The sequence below is a fragment of the Dendroctonus ponderosae genome, unplaced genomic scaffold, assembly GCF_020466585.1.
Source record: "Dendroctonus ponderosae isolate FM_Combo_2020 unplaced genomic scaffold, Dpon_F_20191213v2 Dpon_F_20191213_8, whole genome shotgun sequence".
Taxonomy (NCBI): domain Eukaryota; kingdom Metazoa; phylum Arthropoda; class Insecta; order Coleoptera; family Curculionidae; genus Dendroctonus; species Dendroctonus ponderosae.
In genome coordinates this window covers 11,728,580-11,741,872 of record NW_026019016.1, presented here as the reverse complement: position 1 = coordinate 11,741,872, position 13,293 = coordinate 11,728,580, and the positions used below count along the sequence as shown (strand labels likewise).

At 35.3% G+C, this 13,293-nt stretch overlaps 4 protein-coding genes and 2 long non-coding RNA genes across 13 annotated transcripts; 1 reads left to right on the top strand and 5 right to left on the bottom strand.

The window, feature by feature from the left end:
* Positions 1-145: 145 nt before the first annotated feature.
* On the bottom strand, positions 146-3,304 carry LOC109536174 (zinc finger BED domain-containing protein 4). Of its 3 annotated transcripts, XM_048669056.1 has the most exons (3): positions 3,053-3,304; positions 2,532-2,987; positions 146-2,045 (listed from the first exon to the last, which is right to left on the bottom strand). In XM_048669056.1, the coding sequence occupies exons 2-3, from the start codon at positions 2,962-2,964 to the stop codon at positions 307-309; spliced, it is 2,172 nt and encodes a 723-aa protein (XP_048525013.1). In that variant the 5' UTR covers positions 2,965-2,987; positions 3,053-3,304; the 3' UTR covers positions 146-306. The 3 variants fall into 3 exon arrangements, with proteins under 3 accessions (XP_048525013.1, XP_019757832.2, XP_019757831.2); XM_019902273.2 differs by having other exon boundaries at positions 146-3,006; positions 3,053-3,303; XM_019902272.2 differs by having other exon boundaries at positions 146-2,987; positions 3,053-3,303.
* A 291-nt stretch (positions 3,305-3,595) lies between these two features.
* Positions 3,596-4,046, bottom strand: LOC125505366. Its single transcript, XR_007282127.1, has 2 exons — positions 3,713-4,046; positions 3,596-3,649 (listed from the first exon to the last, which is right to left on the bottom strand). It is a non-coding gene; the product is annotated as an uncharacterized LOC125505366 (long non-coding RNA).
* Positions 4,047-4,209: 163 nt separating this feature from the next.
* On the top strand, positions 4,210-11,576 carry LOC109536163 (ribosome biogenesis protein SLX9 homolog). Of its 4 annotated transcripts, XM_019902257.2 has the most exons (3): positions 4,210-4,588; positions 4,661-4,798; positions 10,880-11,576. In XM_019902257.2, the coding sequence occupies exon 3, from the start codon at positions 10,882-10,884 to the stop codon at positions 11,509-11,511; it is 630 nt and encodes a 209-aa protein (XP_019757816.2). In that variant the 5' UTR covers positions 4,210-4,588; positions 4,661-4,798; positions 10,880-10,881; the 3' UTR covers positions 11,512-11,576. The 4 variants fall into 4 exon arrangements, with proteins under 4 accessions (XP_019757816.2, XP_019757815.2, XP_019757814.2 ...); XM_019902256.2 differs by lacking the exons at positions 4,210-4,588; positions 4,661-4,798 and adding an exon at positions 9,614-9,672; XM_019902255.2 differs by lacking the exons at positions 4,210-4,588; positions 4,661-4,798 and adding an exon at positions 9,658-9,934.
* LOC125505347 lies at positions 4,625-5,128 on the bottom strand. The gene is made up of 2 exons (XR_007282111.1): positions 4,874-5,128; positions 4,625-4,803 (listed from the first exon to the last, which is right to left on the bottom strand). It is a non-coding gene; the product is annotated as an uncharacterized LOC125505347 (long non-coding RNA).
* Positions 5,387-9,625, bottom strand: LOC109536162 (ras-related GTP-binding protein C). Of its 2 annotated transcripts, none has more exons than XM_019902253.2 (7): positions 9,472-9,625; positions 9,200-9,348; positions 8,532-8,760; positions 8,148-8,325; positions 6,956-7,095; positions 6,752-6,894; positions 5,387-6,697 (listed from the first exon to the last, which is right to left on the bottom strand). In XM_019902253.2, the coding sequence occupies exons 1-7, from the start codon at positions 9,472-9,474 to the stop codon at positions 6,370-6,372; spliced, it is 1,170 nt and encodes a 389-aa protein (XP_019757812.1). In that variant the 5' UTR covers positions 9,475-9,625; the 3' UTR covers positions 5,387-6,369. The 2 variants fall into 2 exon arrangements, with proteins under 2 accessions (XP_019757812.1, XP_048524984.1); XM_048669027.1 differs by having other exon boundaries at positions 9,512-9,610.
* LOC109536161 lies at positions 11,522-12,959 on the bottom strand. Of its 2 annotated transcripts, XM_048669028.1 has the most exons (3): positions 12,432-12,959; positions 12,246-12,299; positions 11,522-12,139 (listed from the first exon to the last, which is right to left on the bottom strand). In XM_048669028.1, exons 1-3 carry the CDS (start codon positions 12,807-12,809, stop codon positions 11,819-11,821), a joined length of 753 nt encoding a protein of 250 aa, XP_048524985.1. In that variant the 5' UTR covers positions 12,810-12,959; the 3' UTR covers positions 11,522-11,818. The 2 variants fall into 2 exon arrangements, with proteins under 2 accessions (XP_048524985.1, XP_019757811.1); XM_019902252.2 differs by having other exon boundaries at positions 12,246-12,951.
* Between the last annotated feature and the right edge of the window lie 334 nt (positions 12,960-13,293).

The following is a 13,293-nucleotide window of genomic DNA, read 5'->3' as shown; positions in this document are numbered from 1 at the left end:
TCTATCTTTTTTGTTCCTCAAATATAACCATTGCAAGTTTTTAAAGTGACACCCTGTATATATACAAATGCCTTTAAAATTCAATACATAAGTAGTTTAATTGTTTAAGCTCAGTCACTTAAAATATATTCTACATCAAACAAAATTGAAAATAAAGCTTTTATTGACACAGCTATTACAAAATAGTAAAATCATTAAACTAAAACTAAAACATATAAAAAATACTGCGAACTTTGGCTTCGCAAAAATGGCAAAATTCAGAAATAAAAACTTAAATTCTAAAGTAGTTTTTCTTGAAAAAACACACTAATCACAATTATTTAAGTTATAGTTTAAAAAAACTAGTCGAGATATTTCATCGGTTTTAAAAACCTCCCGTCTTTCACTAAGTATCTGCCCTGCCTGCGAAAATATTCTCTCGCACGGGACAGATGTAGCCATTATGCATAGTCGAGTTTTCATAATTTGGTACAGTTTTGGGTATATGTGCTTTCTTTGATTCCACCAGACAAAAGGATCGTGACACACTCCAGAGGAATCTTTTCTAGGTAAAATACTTTCCTCTAAATATTTATTTACTTCTTCAACGGCAGATATTGTGGAATTGCTCGGCTTTAAGTGATGCCGAATTTCCGCATCAAAGTCATTCCATAAACCATCAATAAAATTGTTTCCTTGTGCAATGTTTTGGTCGATTGGTTCGCTTTTAATATTAATATCAGAACTTTGATTTTGTAAACTTGCATCAACCAGTGTAGTGTTAGCGACTTCTGTATATAAGTTTTCTACTGCTCGTTTGTAATCTTCCTCGTCGATAAATCCAAACTTTTTAAACCTGGGGTCTAAAATAGTTGCTTGAGCTATCAAATGGTTTTCTTGTATGTCTTTAAAGCGGCTCTTCAGTTCAAATTTCAGTTTTTCGACCATATTTTTAATTTGGGGCATAACTGCATTTAAATTCATGGAATTTAAATGTTTACTAATCTTTTTATAGTAAAATATGATAGTAGAAGTATTAAGTTTTTGCTCTGAGCTGATGGCGAGTGTTATCAAATTGAAAATTTCCAGTACTTTTATTGCTTGTTCTGCTACAACCCATTCTTCATCATGAAGTTGAGTAATGAATTCAAAATCGGCATGTTGCTTGCTACGCGATACGGTTTCTAAAATAGATAAGGTAAAGACAATGGCATTTTTCATCTGTAAAACTCTATATATCATATCGTAGGTCGAGTTCCAGCGTGATGCTGCCTCATTTTTTAATTTTACTGTCGGGATGTCCATATCTACCGTAGAAGCTTGTAGTTGAGAAAGTGCCTGGCTATTGTGTTTAAAATAACCAACTATATTTGTTATTTTATCTACAACTTCCTTAATTTCACTCAAACCTGCTTGAGCAATACGATTTAAAGAATGAGCAAAACAGCCCCAGTGACTCCACCCGCCAATACGAACAGCTGCTTTCATATTTGCCTCATTATCTGACACAACGGCAACTATTTTATTAGTCAATTTCCATTCCTCTATGACTTCTCTAAGCTTATTGGCTATATTTTCAGCAGTGTGACTTTTCGTGTAAGATATACATCCCAACAAATCGGAAGACAAGAAGGTATTGTTGCTTTCCTCTACAATATAATGGGCAGTAACACTGTAAAAACAGTCATTTGTGCGGGAAGTCCAGCCCTCAGTTGTTAGACATACCGCAAATGCTCTATCCAGACGACTTTTAACTAATTCAAGTGCTTCATTGTAAACATCTGGAAGCATTAAATTTGAAACTGTTTTTCGTGTGGGAACCTTGTAATGAGGATTTAATAGATAAAGCAGGCGTTTAAATTCTTCATCCTCGACGATGCTGAAAGGATGATATTCCTTTGCAATCAAGGAAATTAACTGTTTATCAATATCTTTTTGTTTCGCAATTGACAGAGGTACTTGAATGGAACTGTTGATGGTTTGTAAATTACCTGCTCCTAAAGTTGCCGGACGTTGAATAGAATCTTCTGCTACTTGTAACAATTGATGAGAACTTGAACAATTATCTCCTTTAATTGGGGCTTGTGTCATTGTTTGTGTTCCGATTGGTTGAGTAGGATGCTTATGCTTTATGTGTCGGATAAGTGAAGATGTAGATCTATTTTTAACTGATAATTGTTGTCCACAATAGAGACATTTCACCTTTTCCTCCAACTCTCTGGAAAAGTGAGTCCAAAGCTGACTTTTTTTCGAGGCCAATCTAAATGCCAAGCGACGTTGTAACTGTTGATGAGAACTTAAACAATTATCTTCTTTAATTGGGGTTTTTGTTAGAGGTTGTCTTCTGATTGGTTGAGTAGGATGCTTATGCTTTATGTGACGCATAAGTGAAGATGTTGATCTATTTTTAACCGATAATTGTTGTCCACAATAGAGACATTTTACCCTGTCCTCCGACTCTTTCGAAAAGTGAGCCCAAAGCTGACTTTTTTTCTGGTCCATCTTAAATGTCAAGCAACTTTGCAACTGTTGATGAGAACTTGCGCTTTTATCTTCTTTAATTGGGGCTTCTGCTACTGTTTGTCTACTGATTGGTTGAGTAGGATGCTTATTCTTTTTATGTCGGATAAGTGAGAATGTAGATCTATTTTTAACTGATAATTCTTCGCCAGAATAGAGACATTTTACCTTGCCCTCCGACGCTTTCGAAAAGCGAGTCCAAAGCTGACTTTTTTTCGGGGCCATCTTAAATGTCAAGCAACGTTGCAACTGTTGATGAGAACTTGAACAATTATCTTCTTTAATTGGAGCTTCGGTTAATGTTTCTCTAGTGATTGGTTGAGGATGCTTATGCTTTATGTGCCGCATAAGTGGGAACGTAGATCTATTTTTAACTGATAATTGTTCGCCACAATGGAGACATTTTACCTTGCCCTCCGACGCGTTCGAAAAGTGAGTCCAAACCGGACTTGTTTTTGGGGCCATCCTAGATACGAAACAAACCTCAACTGAAACAGACAAATGAAACTAAAATATATCTCAATTATGTTGACAGTGATTCATATATATATACCTTTATCTTAGATTTTGATAATCCGAATTGAAGAACCAAAAGTAGGTAGCTCGTGCCTCACAATACTTATCTACTGAGATTCCTATTTAGGTTTCGCACCTAATAATAATTTTTTTCAACTCGAAATAATCGCAACTAAGAACTATGTTATAAGCGTGAGTTACAATGTGAATTTTCAGATGTTGACACAATGACACCGATACGCATAGAAAAGGACCAATACGGCTTGTGTCAATACAGCGCATCAGCGCAATTGTGTCACGAACGTCTAAATACGTGCTGCAGGCACCGTGCTGTTGCCAAGTTGTAGTGCAATATTTAACGTCAATTTTCTGGTTTTACGTGGTTATTTCTGAGAACCTACTTACCTGCCCATGGCATGGGGCGTGGATTTCAAAAGAAAAAATTATTGACCATTATTATCAAATTTATTCAACGCTTTGAAGTAATATTTCTGATATTAGTATTACTAATAGAGTTTGGAAGCGATTAGATGTACTTAAATTATGAAGTGACATTTTCCGAATAAGTATAAACAACTTAAAAAAATAATATTTGTATTTCTGCATTATATGGTGTGTCTACATCGTCTTTTACCTGAAATTTAGGATGATAAAAATCAGAATAATGTAACCAGTAACATTAGAGGTTCATTCGCACCATTAGTGTGACGTAATCAGTCATATCTATGGTGAAGCATCCGGCGTTGCTGCGATATGTCAGGGTTTTTAATCCAAACATTGAATCTTTTTCAACTGAATTTTGGGATTTTTCGATTTTGTGTGCCTCCAACGTATTTGATCTACTTGTAAAAACATCTATTGGTGTGGAATATGCTTTGTACCATCTCAAATAGTTTAGGCAGTATCTTTAGCGTAGCTTCTCGGGAATATATCGATTTAACTTTATCATTTTTAGGTTAAAGTTCAGCAATTTTATCGCAATAGAAAGAAAATAAGGAAGATATCGTCCGTTGAAGATTGCTACCGCTCAAAAACCGTTCAAAATAGACAGAAAATGTTGATTATTTGGGAACTGGAAAGGTCCCGGTGTCTTTTAATTAGCTCGTTGCATTCCTTGTTTCTTTCCGATGAAAATGATTTATCACTCGAGGTATTTTGAGGAACTTGAATTTTTTGGAAAAATCGACCTCTTATTCCCCTCTTATGAAATTTTCGACCAAAAATCAACATTTTGCAATCGCGTTTTTTGCCCTTATTGGAATGTTTCCGACCTCAGAAGTTGCTCAATAGCGAACATGAAAGTTGTGGGTCGAAAATAAGGAAGATATCGTCCGTTGAAGATTGCGACCGCTCAAAAAGCGTTCAAAATAGACAGAAAATGATGATTATTTGGGAACTGGAAAGGTCCCGGTGTCTTTTAATTAGCTCGTTGCATTCGTGTGTTAGTTTGTCGTCAAATTCCACCAGTTTGCTGCTTTTTTAGATTTTCTTGTAGTCCTGAAGGCTTTTTGAAAGTGTCTGGCAAAGGTGCCAGCTTTTGTCCAGCCTTTGTCACTGTGATATTTTAATAAAAGTAAATACTCCACTACATAAATAGCTTGCTAAAAAATATGCTTAATTCCACATGTAATTTATTTGATTGCAGGTTACTCATCAACAGCAGCGCTTCTACCCATTTTATTTGCCCTACCATTCGCCTGGAGAGTTCTGATCCATAGGGAGCATGGACATGGGGGAAATCGCATACCTGCATTCTACTTTGTGTATTTGGGATTGTTTTTGGGTAAGCTACGAAAGTTTAAACTCTTTGAAAATAATGATATTTTGCGGATGGCGTATCGATGCTGCTGGCACTGACTTTGGAACGTTACATTAGTGTGTTTCATCTAGGTCACGCTCGTCCCCTCTTAGGATCTTAGATTCAAGCGGTCATCTTCCTCCTGATCATCACATTTATTCTGTACGTTCCGATTTAAGAACAAAGACTTGAATTTTGGAGGAAAAACTGTCATATCTATACTCTGTACTTAGTGGAGGAAACTCATAAGACGATAAAGGTGTCAGTGCGTCAGTGTCATATGACTGCGCCATGCGCTCTGCTCTGTTCAATCTCGTTTTCTTTGGTTTCGCTGTATTGACACACTCAGGTTTATTTTTCTATCTTTTTAATGAATGCAATAAATAAAGATACACCACATTTTCTCCTCGTGCGATGGTATTATCCCGATGCTCATAATTACAAAATACTTAACATAATGCAGGCCGATCTGCCGTCAGGGTTAGGAATCAAATTGTGACACCGTGACACTCACACTCACCCGCAACTTTGCAATGTTGATGATGCTAGGTTCGGGTTTGCAATGGAACTTGGTTTGGAAAAAATACAATTTATTTAAACGCTAAACATAATTACCATTATACTTAATATAAATAACTTAAGAGCAAGTAAGTGTCCCATTTCGACAGATTATTGGAAGTAAAGCATAGCTTAAATCACTTTCGTTTAAACAAAATAATGTTTCTGAAACTTACTATACTGATGGCACATTTTTCTAATGTATACAACAAATTATGTATACATTAAAACATTTTCTTACGGAACAGATATATGAAATAGGATTAACGTAATACATAAAAACCGGCGTTTGTACATATTAGAATTCTTTAAAAGAAGCTATAAAATACTAAAGCTGCAGTCTAGGGCATTCATTTGTATCAGCAAAAATTTTAATCGGGAAAAAACCGTTGCAAAACGCGTCATTTACCCCCTATCCCAGGTCACCGCTTTCATACACAATAAAACTTTGGCACGTTGCATAAAAATTAATAAATTTAATTTGATCTTATAAAAATTTGCCTCAAAATCTTAGTAGTCAATAGAAAACATTCAGTTTAGAATTAGTGTTAAAATGTAAAAGTGCAAAACAACTAAGACAATCTGCAAAGTCTCTGATCTTTAACCTGATCTCTGACCTTTAAGACTATTTAGTTAGTCAGTAAGTTAAAAAACTAAGTGTATTGTTTCTACCTTTGGCCTAGTTGAACGAAAATTTTACTGTTTTTAAATAGATAGATGGATTGAACAGAACAATTTTCTGGGCACTAAAAATCATTCTATAAACTCTCAGGCCAGTAGTTTAAAAAATAGAGGTATAAATGGTAAGCGAAAAGTCCGTTTCATAATAATTTACACTTATGCAATATTCAATTTTTTTCGTAAATAATTAATATGTACAATATGAGTACTAATTAAAAAACAAATTACAAGTTCAACTTTAACATTGTCGCCACCAGCTTTAAAAAAATAGGCCCTTATCAGACACTTTTCCTTTCTGCATAGTCTATATTCAACATCTACCCCAATGGTGGATCTTCTGTTAATGTTGGACTGAGATGATTGTCCCCTATAATAATTCCTCCGTTTACTGGTGGGCTGCCAATTGAGTTATTTACGGGGGATTGATTCTTATTCCTCAACTCGAACACTTGCTGGATGGCATTGCGGAAGCACAGAAAGTTGTAATCGATTATGCCTTTGTGGTCGAAATTGTCCTCTCTTAAGATGCAAACGAGGGCCAGGAATTTATTCACTTCTCTCAGATAGAGAACAGTTCCGTTGTTCAATTTAATCAGGCTTGAGCTCTGTTCATCGAAAGCTGTTGGTTCTTGCTCTTCTTTAACTCTAAAACGTTTCAATACTTTAAAACCAGATTTTTCGACGTGTTTAATTAATTACCCATAAATTGAGGACAAATCTGTGACGACGTCAATCATATCACAGCACAGCTCATAACTCTGCATGTCGACTGGTGTGGAATCCGTAGCTATATAGATTTTTGAGACTACATCGAACAAAAACGATTTTTCTATAGCTGAATTCTGCAAATGAAAAAATGCAGATAAAGCAATTTGTTTACATTGCCTATTCAGGAATGCTTACAGTATTTAAAATATTGAGGAGGTTTTCTAGAGCTGGTAGCTGAGTAATCAACTTTTGCACCACTTTTGAGAATGCCTCAAATATAGAGTGATCGTAAATTGAAGTCAGATGAAAGCTTAAATGGATTTGTTGGTCATATCCTAAAACAAGAACCATTAGAAACCCTGAAAGTGAATTTGTCTCAGCTTGTAAAGTTTCTTGATGAATACAATAGGTAATATTAATATTAGATATTAAACTGCTGAACAAAATACACGCTGGTGGATACATTCTGATCGCTGAGAGCGATTTGATTTCTTGTTTGAAGCGTTATTTAGTACAATTCTTTTTCGGTTAGTGCGTGTTTTTCATAAAATTGGTGGTTCAGATAAAGTTTCTACAGGGTGGCAAATGAAACAATGCCCAATCGGTGAAAGTTCCTCATGGTCTAAGTTAGACAAAAAAAGTTTTTTGTATGTCAACATCACAAACCTCGTATCTCTTTAAATTATAGAGTGGTCTTAAAAAAACAACTTTTTGATGTTAGAGCAAAATGTTTTTCCATTTGAACCGATTAGCAACATCTAAAGTTCATGTTAATTTAAAGCTTTGCAGTCAACTAGAGAAAAAAATTCATTATACCAGGTTGCATGAATGAACGAAATATTTATAAGTGAACTTCACTTTAGTTGAAAGTCTGCTAGAAGCACAGACTTCGGGGCACAATTCTGCTTTTGGTAATTTTCTATGCAACCCTTATTATTAAATTTTTGTCTTAATTTGTCGATGAAGTTTTAGCTCTAGCTCTCATGAACATGAGCTTTAGATTGCTGAAATCGGACTAAGAGCAGAAAAGTTCTCGCTGCAAGACCAATAAGTTGATTTTTTGAGACCACCTTGTAAATAGAAGATATGGCCAAAACTGTCAAAAACCGTTTCGAGTAATTTGACTTATCTTTAAACTTTTGGTGCTGAAATCCGAAAAAACTATTTTTGTCCGACTAGGAGCATACCAAACTTTCCGCAATTTTTCATTTGCCACCCTGTAGAAAATTTATCTGAGGTGCTTAATTTTTACAACAGGGACCAATTTTAACAGACCACAAATGGTGCTAAACAACCCTTCAAATAGAAAGCAAATAGCTCGAAGCGATCAGAATTTGATCTATTTTGATAATTCAGGCTCATTTTGTTGAGCAGTTTAGATAGGTACCTGAATCGCTCAAGTCATCCATTGCTCTTTGATGAATATCTCTTTGACACTCCATTTTTGAATCATCTCCCAACCCATCTACTTTATGGATAAAAACCTCGAACTTTATATTCGGATTAACTTTGTAGGCTTTAGTCACAAAACGATTCAGCTTATTTAACGCTTCCAAATAATCATCCTGGAATGAGTTTATACGAATAACGATTGAAATAAAAATTAAGGGATGAGAAATAATAATAACTACTGTATTTCAATAGCTTTCAATGGGGAAAGGGCTACTTTTACTTCTTTACATCAAAGGTACTAAGTGGGTTTCAGAAAATCAGGTTTCTAATCAGTTACTTAAAGAAAACCAGAAATCTGATTCTCAAACGCTTTATTTACCTGTGCATCAATGACAAATACTAAAGCTCCACATCCGCCAAAAATCATATCAAAATCAAAACAGGTATCGACAAAATCAATTTGTCCGGGGAAGTCCCAAATTTGAAACTGAACAAAGCTGGAATTGTTGATGTCGTCTTTTATTATTTTGTTTGTGCTTTCGAGGAACAGAGTTTCATTTGGGGACATTTTATGAAAAACCACCTTTTGAATAGATGACTTTCCAGACCTAAAATTCATTAAATAGCTATATCTGGGTATCAGCTAGCTATATGCTTTCCTAACATGCGAACATGTTAGGGCTACAGAAACTACGAAATTAATTGACTGCAAACCGTACGTGTTCTCAACAATTACTTTTGTCCACACGTTTATTTAATAAAAGCAATTAGTAGTTTGGATTTGTACATAACCAGAATAACCCCCCTTCTGACTCATAGTTTCACATGAATCAATCAGAAACAATGCCAATAATTCACGCTTGTTATCAGTTACAAAACTAATTTTCTTGATAGTTTATAATAATTTATGAACAGCGCCTTAGGAGCAAAAACATTGCAATTAAATTAAAAATGCCTTTGAATGTGCAAGTGTGTTGATAAGTAAATTCTGCCCCTTCATTTGTTTTGAATGCCAAGCAAACCAGGGAATTGTTTTCAAACGACTACCTTCTAAGCCCCATAAGCAGAATTCTGGGCTTGTGGTCTGCAGGATTCGAGTCTTGCTCATTATCAAAGGCTCCATATCCGAATTCTTTGGGAAACGAGCCTGCCTGACTATCAAAGGGGACACCTTCTTCATCATCTTGATAAGACGACTGAAAACGTTTCCATACGTAACATAGAACATTATAAAACACCAGCACTTAATGTAATGAATATTTTGCAAATTTTTGGGGCAACTGTTAGAATCTAAGCATATAAATTGACGGAAATTTTACCATGGTAAGTGCCTGGAAATGCTGAAAATCTGAAACACACCTGGCCTAAATTTCAATCGGATAAACACTGATAACTGCTTTTAACAGGAAAGTTAATATTGTTCTTATTATCCAAGTTTTGTTGTGACACTTAACTTTTGATAATTTGAAGGTTAACAAGGAATATTTCAAGTTAAACCTAACCTCACAGAAACAGCAAGGGTACGTGTAGGTGATACCATATTTTTTTCACTCGCTCTTACAGGAATTGTCTTGAGGAACTCGTGCCATTCTATTTCTCTAATTTATTATCAGACCAATAGTTTGATAATCTGTGTATCAGTCTGGTATCAGACTTTAATCTAATCTAACCTCGCTTTTGAGTGTGTTTCATTGCAAGAATTTTCTTTGTTGTTAATATAGATGAGCCGATATTTAATTTAGTTCAATTTATATTTGAAGTGAGCAGCCACTACTGATCCAGGTAAAGTAGATGCCGTCTGAATGAATTCTCTTCTATTAGAAATAATTGAGAAAACACATGATGCCTTTTGACATCAATTCGGTCCTTTCTTTTCATTTGCTGTTATTTCTAAGCTCTTTAACTTATCTGCCTCTATTTTATTGTATTATTTGTGGTACATGTTTTAATTTATCGAGTTCAGGGTTTATTCAGGCCAGTTCTAGATGCTAAGCGATCATTCCACAAGTACCTAGTTATGAGTAATTACTTGTATTTTTCATTAAATTCTGTTAACTATAAAAATTAAAAGTAAAGTTCTAGCTTGTCAAGTACTCGCGTTTTAAATTAACAATAAGCACTTTCTAAAAAGGCCATTTATTTATCTCTAGAATGATGTACAAATGAGCGTTCTTGCTCATTTTGCCTTTCTGGGTCAAAACTGCTCGAATTTTCTCACTCACGTTGTTACGACTGAATCGACTTTTCAATTCTCTATCCAACGATGCCAAAACGGATTCTGTGGCTCGAATGGTTCTTGAGAAAACTTCGAATAAAGGCCATTTAGTTATCTCTGGAATGATGTAAAAACTAGCGTTCTTGCTCATTTTGCTTCCGAGAAACATGCAAAACGAGACGGAAATCACGAAATTTTGCAATAATCTTGGGCCACCCTTGCACAAAACGACGATAATTTTTCTAATTTCATAGATAACAGAAGACTGTATTTTTTCTACATAACCCCCCTCTCCTGACTTTAAAGCTGGATCCGCCCCTGATTTCACGGTTGGACTCAATAGTAAAATATTGTTTTTCCAATTTTGTAGGCAGTGGTCCATAAGGGTTAGAACCTGACGTTTCGTCTGCAACTGCTGCAGACGTTATGTTGCAGTTTTAAGCAATATTCGCAAAATATTACTCTTTTGATAATAGAAGTTTATCTAATATATCTGATGATTGTTTGTCTAGCCATGGGGAAAGTGAAACGTTCAAGACAAAAGTTTCACGTAGCAGCCAGCAAACGAGCTTTACTCACTCAACGTTTCGAGAGTCCCACAGGAACAAAATCGCCGGAATCAGCTCTGCCTGTACCAAGTGACGACTTATTTGCTGGCCTCCACATTGACATCAGCACACTGAAAACGAAACTAAACAGCGATGCTCATAGTGTAAAATCCTTCAAGTCAACGAAATCGGAAAAATCTGGACAGAATATCATGCCGAAGAAAGACAAATTGAGACTGCGCCGAGAGATGCTGATGAAGAAAATCGACGCAGTAAATCACATGAAAAAGAATCTCAAGATAAGGGAAAAAAGGAAAACAATCGCTATAATAGGCGACACCAACCCTTTGCACGACGCCTTGCCTTCCCTGGAATCACTACTAAAGAACCGCCCAAGTGCGAAAAAACAGGCTCCTGTCCCGAGGAAGCCGAAAGCAATCGAAAAAGCCGACAGGCGAAAGAAGGAACTGATCCAAGGAATTAAAATATTTAAGAGTGTATTAAAGAACAAACACTTTCGGGCCAATCCTTTAGAAGCAATTTCGAAGCAAGTGCAAGCTGTGGTAGCTCAGCAGCAGATGAAGCAAAGCAGATAAATATTAGAAACTAATTATAGAAGTTTATATTGTTGAGAAGCTAAATATAATATGTTGTAATTGTCGATTAACTCTTTGATTTCCAATAACTGGCCTCTATTCCAACTGTGTCTTGTTTAATACTCAAAGTTCGTTTCAATGCATGGATACGATTCTTGGTTCGCTTCAGTGAAACAGAAACCATTTAATTCAATACTAAATAAATGCTATTTTACAATTGATAAACAATAATTAAACGAACGATGGACGTTATCCAACGAAACTAAAACGTTAACCCGTAACTTCTTGGCTTTTGCAGCTTTCAAAGTTAAAAGGACTCCAGTATATCCTGGATGATTTGCCTTAGAAATTTGTGCTGCAGGCATTGTGTTAAGGTTTCTAAGGTTGTCCGGATTCTTATCTGTTCTTCGGTTAACTTGGGCCTCTGTTCGATGTTAATTACGTCCTGCAGTGTCCACAGCAAATACGCAAAAACCGATGATTGAGTTGCCATGTAGTCACTAAATTCCGGTTTGAGTTTGTACGTTAAGGAACATTCAAGTTTTTCCAATATTGTCTGCAGAATGATGTCGTAATAGATGTGGCAATGGGCAAGTTGAGTTAGGATTTGTTGTACTACGTTTATGGCCTGCAATTACAAATAAACAGATTTTCCGTAGCTATGTAGGTACTACAGATTATTTATATTAGAGATAATTGTAGTGAAAACCTGATGATTTGTCAAAATAACTCACTTTGAAATCTTTAGGGATTTTCTGCCCAGGAATGTTGTCTGCTGCTGTGATAATCTTAAATAAATCATAAATCCAATGCGTAACTAGCTGTTGTGTATTTTCGCTAGTACTCGGTTGAATATTAGTGGTAGTCAATGTGAAGATACACGTTTTTGCAATATTGAAATAATCAAAAAATTCATTCACATTTAAAGTTTCCAGTTCTCCTCGTAGAAGATTTATGATATAGAGAAGACAGTCTCGCAGCATCTGCAATATCGCTCTGTTGATGTCAATTTCTCCTTCAGCTATTTCTCGTTGGAAATGCTCATCAAGTTCTACGGTGTTAATTAACACATATTCTTCTGAATTGCATACATTGTCGGAGATTATTTCGGTTAAAGCGTTTTTTGGCATCAAAGTTTCGCGTTTTTCTTTGATCGCGCTTAAAAGCACCGACAATTTTTTGAGGCAAATCAGCTTCTTCAAAAACAGCTTCTTCACGTCGTTTGTTACTTTTTCTTGGGTATTGTCGTTTAAACCCAATTCTTTTATCATTGCTTCGAGCCTGAGAGTTTTACTCATTTTGAACACTTTGGTTGAAGTTCAATTGCTACTTTTATAGGCAATTGTCAAATATTTGATCTTAATTGTCGATTTATTCATTTCACAGCCTACTAAGAACGCTAAATTGAAGCATTCTGTTCGTCGTGCTTTGAAAAAAGCGTTTAATATTGGGAACTAATTTATTAGTCGGTCTTTGGAAGCGAATTGATTATTTAAATATCCAATTGGAATATATTTAAAAAAAAAACTGCAGAAATACTAGAAGCAACTAATTTAAGTTGGGAAGGAATGAAGCAGGTGTGTACACACTGAAGAAAATCCCATCAAAGAAGATGTATATTTGTAATATAGTGTGTGTATATAATGAAGCGTGTGGTTTGATTCCACCTTTGAAAATAGGGGAATCTTGAATATAATGGAAAAATAATAAATATCATATAATAATTTAAGTTGACAAAAAAGAATATAGCTTCACTGACGTCATCAGATACATTGTTCAAGA